The sequence below is a fragment of the Dreissena polymorpha genome, chromosome 5 (assembly GCF_020536995.1).
Source record: "Dreissena polymorpha isolate Duluth1 chromosome 5, UMN_Dpol_1.0, whole genome shotgun sequence".
In the NCBI taxonomy this organism is placed as follows: Eukaryota; Metazoa; Mollusca; class Bivalvia; order Myida; family Dreissenidae; genus Dreissena; species Dreissena polymorpha.
In genome coordinates this window covers 10,045,234-10,065,681 of record NC_068359.1, presented here as the reverse complement: position 1 = coordinate 10,065,681, position 20,448 = coordinate 10,045,234, and the positions used below count along the sequence as shown (strand labels likewise).

At 35.7% G+C, this 20,448-nt stretch overlaps 1 protein-coding gene across 2 annotated transcripts in view; it reads right to left on the bottom strand.

The window, feature by feature from the left end:
• The window catches only part of LOC127880985 (cAMP-dependent protein kinase type II regulatory subunit-like), a 130,269-nt gene that overhangs the window by 70,366 nt on the left and 39,455 nt on the right, over nt 1-20,448 (bottom strand). For both annotated transcript variants that reach the window (XM_052428542.1, XM_052428543.1), the window contains 3 exons: nt 15,722-15,757; nt 4,613-4,665; nt 2,016-2,099 (listed from right to left, as the gene is read on the bottom strand). In XM_052428542.1, the coding sequence (XP_052284502.1) occupies nt 2,016-2,099; nt 4,613-4,665; nt 15,722-15,757 (173 nt within the window). The remainder of the gene's footprint in view (nt 1-2,015; nt 2,100-4,612; nt 4,666-15,721; nt 15,758-20,448) is intronic.

Below are 20,448 nucleotides of genomic sequence, written 5' to 3'. Positions count from 1 at the left end.
CTTTCCCCTCGGATTCTTTTTTCCCCTCAGCAGGTAAATTTTCCCCTAGATTTCATATTCTTCCCCCCCCCCCCCAATTTTTTTTTTTTACCTTTAAATATATAAGTGAACCTGATCCAGTGTAGAAAATAGACAAATATTGCATAATTAAATTATCTGTTGCCTTGAATTTGTTTAAAAAACAGTAAAATATGTTAAATTGATTACTTAAGACTTTCCTTATTTCCCCCATAATCCGGCGTTTCGCGCTATTTTTTCCCCAAAATCTGGCATTTCATGTGATCTTTTTTCCCTAAAAAAAGGTCAGGCCCTTTCCCCAAAATCAGATAAAAACCCCTGTAGATACTCCGTGTCCGTATATGGAACGTGGACGCGGAGCGCGGACACGGATGCATGGAAAACCGGCCTAAGTCCCCTCCTGTTTCACCGGAGGGCCCAGACTAATAAAGGAAGTACTCTCTAAGAGGTAATTAATCGAAACAGAACTGGTCAATTAACACAGCTGTGTTGGAAATCACAACTTTTATCATGACCATATCCCAGGTGATGATCAATTTCACAACTTTAGGCTCCACATTATCATAGCTGGTGGTGGATGGTCACAACTGTTATGATTTTATTAGCATGGTTGAACCACACTGACAGAATTGGTCATTCTCTAACACAAAATTGTGGCATAACATGTTGTTTTCATAGTTTTCTCAAAACTTACTAATTTGAACTCGTCCTTTTTTAATAAACAATGTATATTGATCATGTTTTGTTTTATTTAAAAGGACAGTACTTCATTCTGTTGTATTATTCAATAAGGTCAACTTTAAACCTGTTGTACTTTTTTTACTTAAATGGTTAAACACGTTATAAAAACACTCAGACATTTTATCAGCTTGGACAGTCAGGTTGTCCAAACAAAATTCACTTGTCAGCACAATATGATGAGTTGCCTGAGGTGATTTTAATGATAAACTGATAACAACTATCAATTGACAAAATTTATGACTGACCAAGCATGAACAACATTTTTACACTAGTACTTCCAGAAAAAAGCGGTCATTCTTATTTATGATATTGTCAAAACTAATGACATGAAAAATGTGCTCGCTCAGTCAAATGCATGTAAACAGTTATTTAACAAGATTTATACTGCTGTAGGATAGTTTTGCTTGTTTGTTCAATTCATACCAGTAGCAAATGGTCAGTTATGCAGTAAAACATATGATATGTTTATGTTTAATACTTAAATATCTTCTGCACTCAGCATTGTATAATATATTGTCTGTTTCGTTCTGACATAATTTTGTATCTCCTAGTCGTTATTTAATTATTATATAAATAGCAACAAATTACGATTTCATTTCAATTGCAAATTGCCAATGACAGTGAATTTGACTATTTTTCAGCTTTGATACCATTATGTTAATTTCAGTGATCTGAACAGGGAGATGGTTTTTGATTGATGGAATGTGGGACAGGGACAGAGCGCTGTACTCACAGGGTCCATTGATCTGAACAGGAAGATGGGTTTTAATTGATGGAATGTGGGACAGGGATAGAGCACTGTTCTTACAGGGTCCAGTGATCTGAACAGGAAGATGGGTTTTGATTGATGGAATGAGAGACAGGGATAGAGTGCTGTACTCACAGGGTCCAGTTATCTGAACGGGAAGATGGGTTTTGATTGATGGAATGAGGGACAGAGATAGAGCACTGTACTCACAGGGTCCAGTGATCTGAAGAGGAAGATGGGTTTTGATTGATGGAATGAGGGACAGGGATAGAGTGCTGTACTCACAGGGTCCATTGATCTGAACAGGACGATGGGTTTTGATTGATGGAATGAGACAGGGATAGAGTGCTGTACTCACAGGGTCCAGTGATCTGAACAGGAAGATGAGTTTTGATTGATGGAATGAGAGACAGGGATAAGGGGCTGTACTCACAGGGTCCAGTGATCTGAACAGGAAGATGGGTTTTGATTGATGGAATAAGGGACAGGGATAGAGGGCTGTACTCACAGGGTCCAGTGATCTGAACAGGAAGATGGGTTTCACGGCCTCACTCAGCCGCTGCCTCTGTTCATCAGACTTTGGGTGCACAATCTGCAACAAGCAGCACATAATTCAATAATCAACAGCAAGTTAAACAAGAGCTTGTCAAAGTAGTGCCAAATCCCAGCCGAAATGTGTTTGCTTGTATGACAACATTTGTTTTAGAGAGTAGAATAATATTTGTAAAAACAAATAAAGGGAGATATTTCATTATGCTCCGGACAAAAATTTACTTTGAAATTAAATAAAGGGATATAATTCAAACACTAAGGTAGATAGAGTTATGGTTCTTAGTCACTGCACTTCTCCTACTTGCCATCTGTTTAAGTTTCAAGTTTCAAGTAAATCCCTTCAGTAGATTTAGATTTATGCTCCAGACAAAAATTAACTTTAAAATTATATAAAAGGGGAGATAATTCAAAAACTAAGGTAGATAGAGATATGGTTCTTGGTCACTGCACTTCTCCTAAATGCCATATGTTTATATTTCAAGTTTCAACTAAATCCCTTTAGTAGATTTAGATTTATGCTCCAGACAAAATTTACTTTAGTTATATAAAAGGGGAGATAATTCAAAAACTAAGGTAGATAGAGTTATGGTTCTTAGTCACTGCACTTTTCCTACTTGCCATCTGTTTATATTTCAAGTTTGAAGTAAATCCCTTCAGTAGATTTAGAGTTATGCTCCGGACGAAAATTTACTTAAAAAATATGGGCTGTCCGTTGTACTGGCAGCCATTGAGTGAATACGACTTTTGTCACTGTGACCTTGACCTTTGACCTAGTGACCTGAAAATCAATAGGGGTCATCTGCAAGTCACGATCAATGTACCTATGAAGTGTCATGATCCTAGGCAAAAGCGTTCTTGAGTTATCATCCGAAAATCATTTTACTATTTCTGGTCACCGTGACCTTGACCTTTGACCTTGTGACCTCAAAATCAATAGGGGTCACCTGCGAGTCATGATCAATCTACCTATGAAGTTTCATGATCCTAGGCATATGCGTTCTTGAGTTATCATCCGAAAATCATTTTACTATTTCGGGTCACCGTAACCTTGACCTTTGACCTAGTGACCTGAAAATCAATAGGGGTCATCTGCTATTCATGATCAATCTACCTAAAAAGTTTCATGATCCTAGGCGTATGCGTTCTTGAGTTATCATCCGGAAACCATTTTACTATTTCGGGTCACTGTGACATTGACCTTTGACCTAGTGACCTCAAAATCAATAGGGGTCATCTGCAAGTCATGATCAATGTACCTATGAAGTTTCATGATCCTAGGCCCAAGCGTTCTTGAGTTATCGTATGACAACCACCTGGTGGACTGACCGACCGACCGACATGAGCAAAGCAATATACCCCCTCTTCTTCGAAGGGGGGCTTAATTATATAAAAGGGGAAGTAATAAAAAAACTAAGGTAGATAGAGTTGTGGTTCTTGGTCACTGCACTTCTACTAGTTGCCATCTGTTTATATTTCAAGTTTCAAGTAAATCCTTTTAGTATATTGAGAGTAATGCTCCGGACAAAAATTTACTTTAAAGTTATATAAATGGGGAGATAATTCAAAAACTAAGGTAGATAGCGTTATGGTTCTTCGTCACTGCACTTCTACTAGTTGCCATCTGTTTATATTCTAAGTTTAAAGTAAATCCATTGAATAGATTTGGAGTTATGCTCCGGACAAAGTTTCAGCCGGAGAGACAGACGGACGGACAGATGGACAGGACCAATTACTATATCCCCTCCAAAAAAATTTTCAGCGGGGATAACAATATGTATTTGAATACATAAATAATTGAAAGAACCCAAATGGTTTATTCCAAATTTCAAGGATACCGTCCCTGTTTCCAAAAGGGATAAAACATTACTGGACTGACTGACCACACAAACATTGCTGGACTGACTGACTACACAAACATTGCTGGACTGACCAACCATACAAACATTGCTTGACTAACTGACCACACAAACATTGCTGGACTGACAGACCACACAAACATTGCTGGACTGACTGACCACACAAACATTGCTGGACTGACTGACTACACGAACATTGCTGGACTAACTGACTACACAAACATTGCTGGACTAACTGACCACACAAACATTGCTGGACTAACTGACCACACAAACAGTGCTGGACTGACTGACAACACAAACATTGCTGGACTAACTGACCACACAAACATTGCTGGACTGACCAACCATACAAACATTGCTGGACTGACTGACTACACAAACATTCATGGACTGACTGACCACACAAACTTGCTGGACTAACTGACGACACAAACATTGCTGGACTAACTGACCACACAAACATTGCTGGACTGACTGACCACACAACATTGCTTGACTGACTGACCACACAAACATTGCTGGACTGACTGACCACAAAAACATCGCTGGACCAACTGACCACACCAACAACGCTGGACTGACTGACCACACAAACATTGCTGGACTGACCGACCACACAAACATTGCTGGACCGACTGACCACACAAACATTGCTGGACTGACTGACCACACAAACATTGCTGGACTGACTGACCTTGTCGTCTGGTTCATCATCGTCGGCCTCTGGATCATATCTTTCTGCGGAAACTGAAACATGAAGATAACAATTCAAGTCAATACAAATCTAAGTTCACAAAAGGTTAAGGGAGCTGCTAAAACGGACAAGGATTAACCCATTTATGCCTAGTGGACTCTCCCATCCTTCTAAATTAAATCAATTTATTTCCAAAATCAGGGATGTCTAGCATATCTATTTCTATATTTGGAATATTTATTACAGAAATTCCTTTAAGCAAACAGCGCAGACCCTGATGAGATGCTTCATCATGTGGCGTCTCATCAGGGTCTACGCTGTTTGCCAAGGCCTTTTTTCTATAGACACTAGGCATCAATGGGTTTAGAAGCTGGAACCAGTCTGATGACATTTTCTACTTATTTGCTAAAGTCAAAGAATTGTATTGTTTAGGGTTCCCGCTGTCGATCGCCATTGGCGCCAATTGCGACAAAATAAAAAATCTGGCGACAAAATTTCGAAAATGGAGATTTTTAAAAAATCGGCATTTTTCTGCATTCATATTTTCTTAAAATGACAAAAGACGCTGTGTTTACCAGCCGCTTTACGGCAGTCGTAATACTATAGATATCCATGATGTAAGCGATACAGCTGTAATCAATGGAGCGTGGTGCTGACTGCAGACTACCGCAAAGTGGCATGTTATGGTGATAATTGCGATTATCTGGGGTGTTGTTGCAAGTTATCTTAATTGGTCGGCAGTTTTATTGCTTCATAGATAAGACAACATTGAAATAAACCGACCGACTTTGCGCTTAAATGTGAAGTGTTTGTCACAGTGTTCGAAGCCGATTCTAAGACCGTTACTTTGACAACAATATGACTAGGGCAGTCACGATACGCCGTGAGCGTACCGCGGTATATCGTGGTACGGCAACACTGTATCGCGGTACGTACCGCGATATTTTACAGAATATGTATCTGTAAAGAAAACAGCAGAATAACAAGTTTTACAAACTTTATTAAACTCAATAATCAGAAAACATTGGTATCATATTATGACAAAAAACTGTAAAAGAAACTGTAATAAACTTGATAGAAGTAGTCATTGTTATTGTTATTGTTATTCGCGTCTTTTTCTAAAATGTCCGCCATGTTGTTTACATTAGCTGTGACTACGAACTGTGTAAATTGAACGCTTCAAGGGCATGTTTAAAATGCGGAGTCAGCAGGCCCAGTATTGAAAATCCGTAGTGTTCTGACTCTTCCTCGACTTATTCAAAATCTTAAGATAACATGATTTGGAAGTGCCATGCTTTGAACGATCGATATACTAAAGAAAGAAAATAAGAAATAGAATAAACATCTTTTGGATAATTATGAACTTATTTGCAAAGGAAATCTGTCCCAAATTCCAAAAAAGGTACGGACCCATACATCGCCGTATTTTAATCGTGAAAGTTAAACATCCACCAGTGGAAGCGCTTGCTTGACCTGAATATTAACGGATTATTTATTTAGCCCTTTTAAATCGCTTCTACAGTTTTCAAAACGATATCTATATCAAAATAATTATGTAATGTATTTATATCTGTGCTAATATAATAATATTAAAAAACCGGTGCGGCAACGCCGTACCGCGGTGCGATTTTTTTCACGACATGCACTGCGATATACCGGTATACCGGTGAATCGTGACAGCCCTAAATATGACACTAAAAAAGGTAAATATTGATTATGTTTAGAAAAATCAATTTAATTATAGAAAATAATTAAACAATTTAGATATAATTGATTCTATTTACATGTAAACGGTGACATTTCTATTTTACTCGTCAACATGGCAAGTTCAGAGTGTATAACGACTTTAAGAAAGTGAACATTAGATTCTGATAATTATAAGACTCATTCAAAAATGCAAATGTTTCCCTGCTAACTTTCATCAGCTAGCAAACAACACACAAACAAAGACAGTTGTTAAACAGAATTTCATTTCCTTCAATATGATTTCCAACACACAATATATGCTGTATGAACTCTTTATATCCTCAAGGCTAATCAATTAATTCACTACCGGAAGTACTGTTTTAAAAAAGGTAAACATAATTAAGCACATGAAAATCAATTTGAGACACAATTTAATATACCTGTACACAAATGCTTATTTTATTTGACTGTTGTGTTATGAGCTTTATGTAGTAGGTCATGTGCTAGCACACATTTATATTATTTATATACTACACATTAATTGATTATTATTAGTCTTACTACATTAATATTATTTTTCCCTTTTTGTATTTTCAGATTACCAGAAAGCTGCATGCTGAAGCAACCAAGCTGTGGCAACATATTAAGGCTGCTAAGAAGGTGTCAATCAACAAGACTTACAACTGATTGAATGTGCCTTTATTTCATGAACAATGTTAAATGTGTTGTTATTATTAATAATACTGTTATTAAATCAATTCCTTTAACATACTGTTCAATGCTCAGTTTTTGTTTGTATTTACAATGACATGATCTTCATTGCCCAAATGTAGCCCCAGTGTGGCGACAACTTTTTAAATTTGGCGAAAGTAAGTGGCAACAACTTTTTAAAGCCCAGAGGGAACCCTGATTGTTGTAGTATGACTCTTTCTATGTTTGTTGCTTAAATTTATGTTTCGGTTTTGAGCTTAAAATTCAGTTGTAACATAAATCTATTGCTAAATCTCTGATAAGATAATCTACAGGATCTGTGTTGATTGTCCTTATATCATTCACAAAACTATAATCTTTCATTTGGCTTTATTTTCTTTATAAAAAATTGCTGAAAGTAATGTATCTTGACCACAGGGATATAACCTTTGCCTTGTGAACAATCTGAATGAGGAAACATTTTAGATCACACAATTCTTGATAACAGCTAAATTATAATTTATTCATTGTTTATTTTTGTACAACAACCCAATTTGATATAAAAGATTAAATACAAAGAAAGACAGAATTTCTGACCAATATACTAACAGCAGTACTATTCACTGACTGCACACATCATTACTCACAAAAGTTCAAATTAATGTTGATAGTAAATATTCTGGATCAGTGATTATTGTTTATTGTCTTCTGTACATATTATTTACTTAATTTTTTTAAATCACCAAAAGACTGTAAATTTTCTCAATTAACCCAGAAACAAGGCTTGTGCCCAAGGATTATATAATAAGTAAATCAATTGGACCATGAAATAATGTGATTGTAACTATTAACCACTGAAATTTAAATCCAACACATTTGAAAGACACCAAACTTCAACCTCCGCGCAAATCTGATTAAATGTTGGGAAGTACTACGAGGACCTCCAGTCAGGTAACAAAAGTTGGTGAAGCCAATTTAGTTTAATAAACGTGAAAAACATATCAGAAAACTAGTGACTTCAAAATCAATAGGGGTCATCTGCCAGTCATGAGCAATGTACCTATGAAGTTTCATGATCCTAGGCCTTAGCGTTCTTGAGTTATCATCCGGAAACCATCTGGTGGACGGACGGACCGACCTACGGACATGTGCAAAACAATATACCCCCTCTTCTTTGAAGAGGAGCATAATAAAGTTTATTCTGTTTATGTTTTGATTATAATGGTATAATAGTCTCTATTAATTATTATAAAAATAGGAAACATTTTAGTGCACATTCTAACTAACAAAAACTAGGATATCTGTAAACAAACAATATCCCTGATCACCACTATCAAATGACATGAGGTATAATCTAGTGAAGTCCTGTTAATTCCACAAGTGACAGGACCTTCTTTCCAGTATTAATTTGCTGTCTTTCACATGGGTTGTTCAAATCCATAAATTGACATGAAGTGGCTGGATAATTGAAGGTCTTATCAAAAGTCTTTATTACTCAATTTGAGTATACCAAGAGACGTTTGTAAATCCTGATTCCCCCCAAACTTGCATCCAAGAGGTCAATATGTGAACAATCGACATGCAGATTTTGTCAACATTGCATGCCCATGTGACCTTAACCTTTGAACATTTCATCTTTTAGTCAATAGGGGTCTTACTTCCTCTCAGACAAACCAGCATACTAACCTGGGCTTTTTTTCTTGATTTGGGGAAAAAATATCGACAAAACTGACCCCGAAGAATTTTCACAAAGTAAGCTTGAAATTTAGTGAAAATTGAATCATGTTAAAGAAACTTGCTTAGGGGAAGGGGCCTTTCTCTTGGAGGAAGGGGCCTATACAAGGCTCTTGCTTAAGAGGAAAAAAAGCTCTGCTAATACAAATTTTCTAAAAATGAAGTTGCAAACGTTTTTATGTTAAACATCTCAGTGACCTTGAACTCGGACTGGTTTACCTTATATTCAAAACCATTCTTCCATTCTTCACTAGAAACCAGCATACTAACTGACCTGATTGTTGGTCAAATCATTATTTAGATATCCGATGGAAACAAAATATTCAATGCAGAACACATGTGAGAAGCCTCTTTGACCTCAACCTTTGTCCTGCTAATCTCATAGTTAACCCTTTACCACTTAGACGCATTTGTAGTTCTTGAGAAAGTTACATTTAATGAAATACCTTTCTTACTAAATTCAAGTTTTAAAGGCTTCATTTTCAACTCTTAGTTACTGATGAGCAGAAAACAGGATAAAACCTGAACAGAATGCGAGTTACTCGCAGGCTGTTCTGGTTTTATGCTGGTTGCAAAAGCAATTTTCACTTTGCTTCTGATGGGGCAAAGGGTAAATAGATGCCTTTTTTTCTCCACAGTTACTCAGCACATTGAGAAATTATCAGAGGAAAAGAGCAGTCTCTAAATATAATGCCCAAACCAATGTCATTTTTACAATCCCATTTGACCTTCACATTTGACTGGATTTACCTAACAAGAGCACCGCCTTGCGGGTGCAGACCGCTCATCTATTTTCTTTTTAAAGGTGAAGGGACTCTCATTTTCAATCACAAAGGAGGGAGGAGTGGAGTGAAGAGGGGTGTATAGTGTGGGGTTGTGGACATTTATTACATTATCTTCCAAAAAAAGCGAAAAAAAAAAAAAAAAAAAAAAAAAATCGGGGGGGGGGGGGGGGTATAGTGTGAGGGTGTGGTGATAATTTGTGAGATGATCTTAAAAAAAAAAAAAAAAAAAAAAAAAAAAATCAAAAAAAAAATTTGGGGGGGGGGGGTGGGGGGGGTGGGGTGGGGGTATAGTGTGAGGGTGTGGTGGTCATTTGTGAGATGATCTTATAAAAAAAAAAAAAAAAAAAAAAATTAGGGGGGGGGGGGAGGGGGGGAGGGGGGGGAGGGCACGGGGGATGGTTTGGGTGAAGTCTATTGTGGTATGTCAGGTAAGAGTAGTTTCATCAAAGTATCAATCAAATCTAATCATAAATAAAGAAGTTATGGCAATTTTAGCAAATTTAATAATTTGACCTTGAGAGTCAAGGTCATTCAAAGGTCAAAGTAAAATTCAAGTTGCCAGGTACAGTAACCTCATGATAGCATGTAAGTATTTGAAGTTTGAAAGCAATAGCCTTGATACTTCGAGTGGATCGAAACACAAAATTTAACCATATATTAAAAGTTACTAAGTCAAAAAAGGGCCATAATTCCGTAACAATGACAACCAGAGTTATGCAACTTGTCCTTTTACTGTACCCTTATGATAGTTTGTGAGTGTTCCAAGTATGAAAGCAATATCTATGATACTTTAGGGGTAAAGTGACCAAAACATAAATCTTAACCAAATTTTCAATTTTCTAAGTATAAAGGGCCCATAATTCCGTCCAAATGCCAGTCAGAGTTACATAACTTTGCCTGCACCGTCCCCTTATGATAGTTCATAAATCTTGCAAGTATGAAAGCAATAGCTTTGATACTGTAGGAATAAAGTGGACCTAAACACAAAACTTAATCAAATTTTCAATTTTCTAAGTATAAAAAGGGCACATAATTCTGTCAAAATGCCAGTCAGAGTTACATTACTTTGCCTGCACAGTCCCCTTATGATAGTTAGTAAGTGTTGCAAGTATGAAAGCAATAGCTTTGATGCTTAAGGAATAAAATGGACCTAAACACAAAACTTAACCAAAATTGTCAATTTTCTAAGTATAAAAAGGGCACATAATTCTGTCAAAATGCATGCCAGAGTTATCTAACTTTGCCTGCCCAGTCCCCTCATGATAGTAAGTAAGTGTACCAAGTTTGAATGCAATAGCATTGATACTTACTGAGAAAAGTGGAACTAAACGCAAAACTTAACCAAAATTTGCAATTTTTTAAGTACAAAAAGGGCACATAATTCTGTCAAAATGCACGCCAGAGTTATCTAACTTTGCCTGCCTAGTCCCCTCATGATAGTAAGTAAGTGTACCAAGTTTGAATGCAATAGCATTGATACTTTCTGAGAAAAGTGGACCTAAACGCAAAACTTAACCGGACGCCGACGCCAACGCCAACGCCAACGCCAACGCCAACGCCAACGCCGACGCCAAGGTGATGACAATAGCTCATAATTTTTTTTCAAAAAATAGATGAGCTAAAAAACAATTAGCCTTTTCCTTTCCTCAAAGGTAACCACTATACAAATTTGGATGATTACAGGTCAAAGTGTTGTCTAGGTATCGAGTAAAAATTAGTTGATTGTTACTTAAACTTTGACCTTTGGAATTTCAAATTCATTATTCATCTTTTTCTTTCCTCCAAATAAACCAGCACACTAGTAGATCCGTTTCACATTCCCAATATTGAGTTTTATAATAGTTGCCTACATTGATAAAAGGAATCGAGAACGAGGCTGATGATGTCAAGGCTGAGATTGATTATGGAGGCATTATAATATTCACTTGATTATATTTTCAATAAAAATAACGCAATTATTTGCTGTTAAAGTTTTAACAGGTCAACAAACTTATTTTTTTATTTCAATATGTTTCCTCCAAATTTTAAGTGTATAATACAAAACATATGTAAAAATTGCAACACTTCTTCAGTAAAGTTATCCGGCATAAAAGTTCCACACAGTGAGTGTGATACATTAGATAATCCCCAACATTCTCATCAGTTTATAAGAATTGTGCAGTTCTACTCTTTATTTTGCTGCATTGTTTTAAAAAATAAAGTTTTACATATAATTTGTTTCTTGGCATATCTATATTTTCAAACTGAAAACAATAGCTATGAAAAATTATATTAGTTATGTTAAATTGCAAAATTAGTTATGTAGTTGTGTCCAATACAAATAAGTAACCAATATTGCCTAGATATAATTTTTCTTGGTCTTGACCATTCTGCTTTTGCTCAAATAAATGTGGCAACACTCAGTAAACATGTTAGGATACCAAAAACCATGCAAGATTGCGATGATATTAGCACAAGTGAAAAATAACATATTAATTACAAAAATTTCAGCCACAAATTGAATTAATTGGCATGAAGTGAAGTGTCTTTTTACACACACCAGAGATAAATCGATCAATCCCAGGCGAAATGAAGGCCATGTGGCCATGGTATACCACGTTTTGTTAAATGGCACCGCAGTCTTTTACCATGGTCATCATGACCATGGTTGACCATGGTCGACCATGGCCAAATACCACGGTTGACCATGGTCAAATAACATGGTCGACCATGGCCATATACCATGGTTGACCATGGTAAAAGACTGTGGTGCCATTTAACAAAACGTGGTTGGCCATGGTCTACCATGGTAGACTATAGTCATATGGCCTTCCTTTTGTAAAACAGCACCACAGGCTTAAGTGGTCATGGTTTTGGCAGAAAAAGGCTGATGATAACTGCTGGAATTTCTGCAGGAATTTCCTAGAGAATTCCAGGAAAAAGGTCAGGCTTGATAGTTCTGTTTTTTATTTACCCAAACTAGAAATAAAAGGCAGTTTGACATTAATAATTAACTTTTTGGCATTGAACACTTGTGTAGAAAGGCTCTTACTTTAAGGGAATATTATGTTCCACGGCCATTGAATTACTGAAAGAACTTAAAGATAAAATTCAACATTGTAATAAAATCATTTGAATTGCTGACACTTCATCGACATGTTGGCGAACAGTTAATGAGTATGAAATGATTGGTTATGCTTCTGATTATGTTGATGACAAAAACATTCATAAAGCAGAGGAAAAAGTGATACAACAGGGCTTGCACTAAAAAATAAATTTTGGAAGTTCTGACTTCCTGCCCTTTACTTATGGAAGTCCCACTAAAAAATGTTGGAAGTCCAAACAACCTTTATGTTGATGTTAACGGAATGTCAACTGCGTAAATGATCACAAACTCTTCCCATCCATTTTGGGTCACTGTACATCTGTGAAAGTAACTAGATATATCTTACAACAAGGCGGAGACTACCCTAGGCTTTAAAAATAGGGAGAAGTTTGGAAAATCAGGGTATAAGTTTGTGCAAACAATATCGACTTAAAAAACAAAACATGTTAATTTCAAAACTTTTATTATTTCTATCATTGTACTATGTTCATTTGTAAAAACAATAAATTCTCATTAAAATCTACGTAATCATAACACATTTAAGTCATTCAACACATTTAAGTAATTTGAGATATGTGCGGTTGCACATTTTCATCACATATTTATTGCAGGGGTGTCAATTGGCCAAAATCTAAAATCCTGAAAATAGGCCTATCGTTTTGGAGCCAGAGCAAAAGAGGGTTAATAATTCATGTAACTTTGTTTACTATTGTATATAACTTTGTAAACAATATGTCAAAGTAAAATAATTTGTGTTTAAGATGACATTTTGTGACAATAATCTTAAAATTCCAGAAAAAAATCCTCTGATTTATATCAATATCAAAATTGGTCCGTAAGGGCCAAAATCCTGATTTCAGGCATAATCCGGAACTTTGACGCCTCTGTTATTGTCATTTTATTATCCTCATCCCTATGACTGCATTTGCAACAAAACACAATCTTAATGAATGGTCATGATGGAGCATCTAGTACATCAATTACTGTTTATCCGAATACTATATATGTCCGAAATATGTACACTTAATAAATGCCTTACCAGTTTAACTTTAATAATCCAAACTTTCCTTGTTGTTATCTGGTTTAACAAACCTTATCAAATATTTGTTAAATCCATTTAATGTTTTCTCCATTATTGAACCAACATTACTTGTAATTTGAATCGCCAGCTTTGAACTAAACGCGGGTTGAATATTACAATAGGTCAGCCATTTAAAATGTCGAAGGTCATGACGTAGCAATTTAATTCTACTCGGATAATTTATAGCTAATCCAGGAAATGTGTTTTCTGAATGTTTCTGACTAGTTAAATGACTTGTTAGTATAGAAAATGAACTGTGATTCCAGTTTATATAAGATGGTTATTACTCGTAATTATCGGTGGATTATCAAACTGAGAAAATTCGCGGGAATCTACGTAATTAATTAAACTTTGATCAATTTTGTTTTTCTTTAATTATTTTTGCCGTCTTTCTTTTACCGTGCCGTCTGCCCAAAACCAGCAATTATCTCACGCGCAGAGGCACGAGTGTATTGTTAAAGCAACCAATTTTAAGCGACTGCTTTGTCACGGTCAATTTGCCATCCGCGCGGGGGGTAAATTGTGTAACCGTTCGATAAACAACACACAATAAACTTGCTAAACACCTGCGGGCGGTAGAAAATATAAGGGGCGGAGTTTAGACTGATCGAGACGTGTGCAAAACACATTGAGTCGGCAGAAAGCAGTGTTGATTGAAGTGTTATTTTAATCGACAGCTTACGTCACGGGTTGCTATTTTCGGCGTATGACCAATTTAAGGAAGTACAGTGGACGTAATGGGTTTTTTTTATCGGCGTATGGAAACAATTATCGGGCGTAATATATGGCCGTACGCCGCTTAGTGCAAGCCCTGGATACAATGTAGCAAAAATTGGGAAACATAGGTGAACACAGTGCCAAAGAAGTTAAAATGGAACCAATGGCTGATCAGTTTAGCCGGTAATTTATTAAAGACTTACATTTCCAAATATAACATAAACCATGTGTCTTCATTCAGCTTGCCCATTTCAACTTCCTGTGCACACAATATTCTTCCTTTGTAAAAACAGCAATGACCATGTCCAACCATGGTCTGTCTTTTGTCACCATTGCCAACCATGGTCACCATTGCCAACCATGGTCCATTTTTTGTGTGTGACCATGTCCAACCATGGTCTGTCTTGTCCCCATTGCCAACCATGGTTGACCATGGTCACCATTGCCGACCATGGTCCATGTTTTTTGTGACCATGGTCACCATTGCCGACCATGGTCCATGTTTTTTGTGACCTGATCATATTCCACCACGGTTTTTGATGGCTGACAATCAAATACCATGGTCAACCATCAAAAACCATGGTGACCATGGTCTACCATGGTCATCGTTTCGCCTGGGATATTAATAGATTCTGATGCAAACGCACATACAATTTATAACGTTATTTTCTCAACTTAATAGCGATATTATACATTTTTGTTTTAAATAAAGTTTTATTTACTTAAATATTGCTTTATTGGTCACCAAATTTTATGCATTCAGGTTCATTGTTGTCCATACAGTGATCTTTGCATTACTACACTAATTATTATCATGTACCATGTTGATTACGTATTTGCCACAATTTATCTCAAAATTTAAGGATCCAACTATACATATTCTGGTAACAAAGTGGTCATGTGTTTGTAATTGATGAAATGATAAGGACTTATAACAAAAGCTCAGTAGGGTCATGGTGTGCTCAGGTGAGCTAAACAACAATATTTGCGGATCCTAATTTCAAGATGACATGGGCAAATACTAATCAACATAGTATCATACCAATTAGTAAAGTAATCCAGCGGTCAGTGTCTGGAGAACAATCAAAGTGTCTTCCTTTCCTCCCAATTAGTCAGCATACCAATTTGAACACTCAGTACATGCAGGTTCATATGTATCAGGAGGACAGACTGTCATGAGGACAGACCAAACAATCCACTCACTTACCACTGACCCATGGACAGGTGCACAGCAATATGCCCCAAATTCTTTCAAGGTGGAGGCATAAACATTTAAATGGCAAAAGATGTTTTAAAAGGGTTCAGAAATATTTTCAGCAAAAGAAACTTACCTGATTTTCTCCTTGTGAACTTGGCAGGTGGAGGTTCTGCAAAAAAATAATTTAAATATTAGTTGTTATTATCTCACTTAATATAATATAAAACCAAGAGTAGACCAAATTATAAATTGATCTAATGTGAAAGTGAAGACATATTCCGTCTTTTTGGCAAAGACATTTGTCTTATATTAGATGCATCGGTTTTAAGGTATAGCAGTTTTTGGATTGAAGGTTTGAGAGAACTAACTGCATTCATATTGTTTTGTATTTCTGGAATGATTTAATGTATTTCAATGTTAAATCACATGTTTTTGTGACTGCAGAAATACATATAGCAGATCAATCATACATTATGTTTTATCTTTATTTTAATACAAGTTATACTAAATGACACTTAAATCATAGTTGCATGTATCTTAATTTGCAGCAGTTGAGCATGTAGATGAGTTGTTGAGTGAATGAAAGAGGTGGACTTGATTCCCTTTATCAGTAAAGTACATGTATTACATGTGACAAATGTTCTGCAATGTCATTGTATATGTTTTGTCATGGCTTATCTTACTTTATCTGTTTGTATTGCTTTCAGACGCTTTATTAGGTTAATGATAGTCGGTCACTAGAATGTCATAATTGAAATAATTATGCTTTTGGTAATATAATTAATATATAGGCTTAATTATTGCAGAGTACATATTATCTTGTATTCTTTTCACATGCCAAACAAACTTAGGGTTCGAAATTGGCATCGGTAACTCATTATAAAACAACCCATAAAAACCATGTTATCATGGTTATAAACCCATCGAATTACAATATTACGCATTTTGAAGTACTCACACTGAATAATGTTTTTTGTTATACCAATTAATAATGTCTGGATATACCTGTAACATATTATGCAATATGCATTAAGGTAGGTAAATAAATAATTTTTTGAGGTTGCCATACTATGTTTATTCATACATAAATGCAACCATAAATGACCTAACAAGTTATATTGTGATCCGGACATATCGTGGTCACCATCCGTGGATCCCCAGAATTGTGATTGTGCCATATCCATAAGTAAGTTAATAAGCAATGCACTGGTATTATTTTTTAATTAGCTTGCTTAGATTATCATTAAATGTGTACTTTTTTCTTTTTTTTTGACAATAACATTTTCTTGCTCTTAACCCTTTACCACTCAGAAACGCACTTTGATGCATTTGAAGTCCTTTGGAAAAATCAAATTACATTCATGTCCTTTTGTAATATATTCAAGTTTGAAAGGCTTCATTACCAACCCTAATATACTGAGAAGCAAACAGCAATAAACCTGAACAGACTGCCAGTTACTCGTCGGCTGTTCTGGTTTAATGCTTTTTGCACATAGCAATTTTCACTAAATTGCTTCTAAGTGGGAAAGGGTTAGGCAATGATAAATAACATGATTTGAAGTTACTCAGCCAGACTTCTATAATTTCCATTACTAAATCAACTGAATCAAACATAAGCCTGTCCAAGGAAACACTAAAATAAGGAATACATTAACCAAATAATAAGACAGTGCCTGTACTTCTGAAATATCTTGTTGTGTGTAAAACTAATTAACTGTCAAAACAAAGTATATTATCATGGAAAGTCATAATCTGTCTGCACAGACAAAAAAAGGTTTGTGCTTAACCCATTTATGCCTAGTGGACTCTCCCATTATTCTAAATTGGATCAATTTATTTCCAAAATTAGGGATGTTTAGTATATTTATTTCTATATTTAGAATATTTCTTACAAAAAATCCTTTAAGCAAACAGCGCAGAACCTGACGAGACGCCGCATCATGCTTTTTGAGGGATTGGATTAATTGACGTCATTTGGTAACACTGTTGTGATTGTCAAAGACTTGTGTATGTAAATGTTTTTATTGTTGTTTCTACTGGAATTTCAGTATAGGGTAATTATAATGTTTTATTTATAATACCAAAATACACCTCCCCCCCCCCCCAACAAAAAAAACTAACACTTTTTTTAAATGTGGGGTGGATGGGTAGTGTATGTAAATACAGTCCAACCTGCCCTAGCGACCGCCTGTTAATAGCGACCAACAGTCAATAACGACCACACCGATTTCCTCCCGAACGATTTCACTATATATTGCACCTGCGAATAAAGCCCACCTGTGAACAAAGACCAACGACCACCCTTTTACATTACCAAATCTCCATTTTGATAGCTTACAACGACCACTGCAATCATAAAAATCAGCGATTTCGCACCTTTCAAAAAACAAAATGACCGCAAGGACGCTGCGTAGTCACGTGATACACATCTTACTAGTGGACTCGTCGGTCGCTATGGAGATTTTGGCAAGTGACAGTTTATTGCACTCGATAGCAGTTGTTTATTTAACATGCATTGCTAATTGATAGTCGTCTGCTTCTTTTATGCATTTGACAGTTTGTCAAAAGTTTAAAAATTTGCCTTGTATTTAAGTGACTCGCGATAAATGTACTAATTGCCGAAAATATCAAAGACAAAATTGGGGCTTTCATAAACTCATTAAGGAAATTAACGGTTTCAAATCATTTACGATGCCTATTAAAGACAAACATTTTGATAGTCATTCTCTTCTTAAATTTCTCCGTAATAAGACGTTCATAGATTATAGAAAAGTTAATTGTCAGTTCAAGTTAACCATCATGGCTTCCAAGCGTGAGTTCTTGACGTTGCAAGAACGCGTTAAGGTCATTAGTTTGTTAGATAAAGGACACAGTTGTAGACGAGTGGCTAGTGATCTTGGTGTAGGAAAAACTCAAATTCAGAGCATTTTAAAGCGCAAACATGAGATTATGGACGAATTCGAAGAGAACGTAAACTGTGAAAGTAAACGCCTTAAGCGTGAGTCGGAATTCGCGTCAGTGAATGACTTAGTGCATAAGTGGTTTGTTGACGATGTTTTCAGTCTTATATAAATATCAGATGTCATTTATTGTCCATTATTGTCAACTTTACTGGTTGTGTAGTAGTGATTCATGTATTTCATGTATAAATGTTTGCTATGTTATGTGTATTTTGTATTTTGTAGAATTACATGTGCATGTGCGTATACATGTATGTCAATAGTTATTTATACAGTGTATGATAAATTAAATAAATAATAAAAACATAAGGGAATAGAAACACAACTTGTAATAAATATACAAATGTAAAACAAAACTGTGTTTTCAATCATTTATTTCATTATACATGCATAAGTATTCAAACATTTAAACAATAGAGCACATACATAGATAAGGTACCTGTTAAAAAACTACTAGCATATTTTGCAAAGTTTTGATCGACCCTGCGAATAAAGACCACCTGTGAACAAAGACCACAACGATCAAATCCCTTGAGTGGTCTTTATTGACAGGTTGGACTGTACAATTTATATTAAGCACTTTCATGCACACTTGAATTCCGTAAGAGGGTTGTTTATTGTGTTGTTTTCTTCATACTTGATTGTTGATTTAATTAACGATCAGGGATCATATTTTTTTCGGTTTTGTCAGTCCTAGACAGATTGCGGTCATGAAAGACCGATTGAAAATCCTAAACAGTCGGTCTGATTCTGTTTGCTAAAATTCCCGTGAAAATCAATTACATAGTGCACATGCTAACACCATCCTCATGACATTCTTATCTCGATTAGGTGTGATAAACCATTCGCTGCAGTCTCTAAATCAGTCAGGACCGGTTCATTGCACGTCAGACGAAGAATAAAAAAATTGTGAACAGCTGATTAAAGACGCGTCCGAAATTAACGAGGGTGGTCGAAAATTGTGCACCTTATACACTGAAAGCACGCGCTGTAACTAAACAAAACATGCCGATACATTTTCCACCAGCGTAATAATCCGGTAATATTATTATGAATGAAAGTCGCGGATCTGATCGACAGAACAGCTGAAAGTTATTTTTATGGCCGGAACTTCACATAAGACAGTACACAAGAAAAATAATATACATTGTATAAATCTTTAGTAAAAAACGCATAAGAGTCGAAATAAATCGTGTACTTTATAGTTTGTTCCATTAAAAAAATGACTAAGGGAATTTTACTGGTACATTTATTATACCACCTTCATGGACGGCAAAATGAATGGTATATATTTTAACATAATTTGTCAGAATTTCGGACATAAATGTTCGGATACTTTTTCCCCTTTTATACCCAGACCGATTGATGTTGCAGGAAAATATGATCCCTGTTAACTATAAAGAGAATTGAATAAGCAGGATTCATAATGCACATCTTGTATTCAGTAATTTAAAAGGGTAAACACTAATGCAAATAATTACAAGATAAAACGAAAAAACAACAAGACTTCTCCTTATTTCTCCTGACTTCTCCCTAAAAAATGCCAGTCAAGACAGAAGTCACTTCTCCCTAAAATTTGACCCCTGTAAAACTGTTAATTAGCTGTAATTGTTCTTACTATTAGCTCACCTGAGCAGGAATGCTCATGGTATGCTGTTGTGATCGACACCATCTGCTTTTTCAACAGTTTGTGTGTCCTCAAAAGTTTGCTTAAACATTTAACTTCTTTTCATGTTTTTAAACTTTTTTGAGACCCCTCACACTTTATACTGACTGGAAACTGTCTGGCAATACAAGGCAAGTTTACAGGTAGTTATTTTTAATGTTTTTAGTTACTTCCAAAAATAAAAAATATATTTTTTATTATGCTTTATTTTTATTTTATTTTCCTACGAAACTT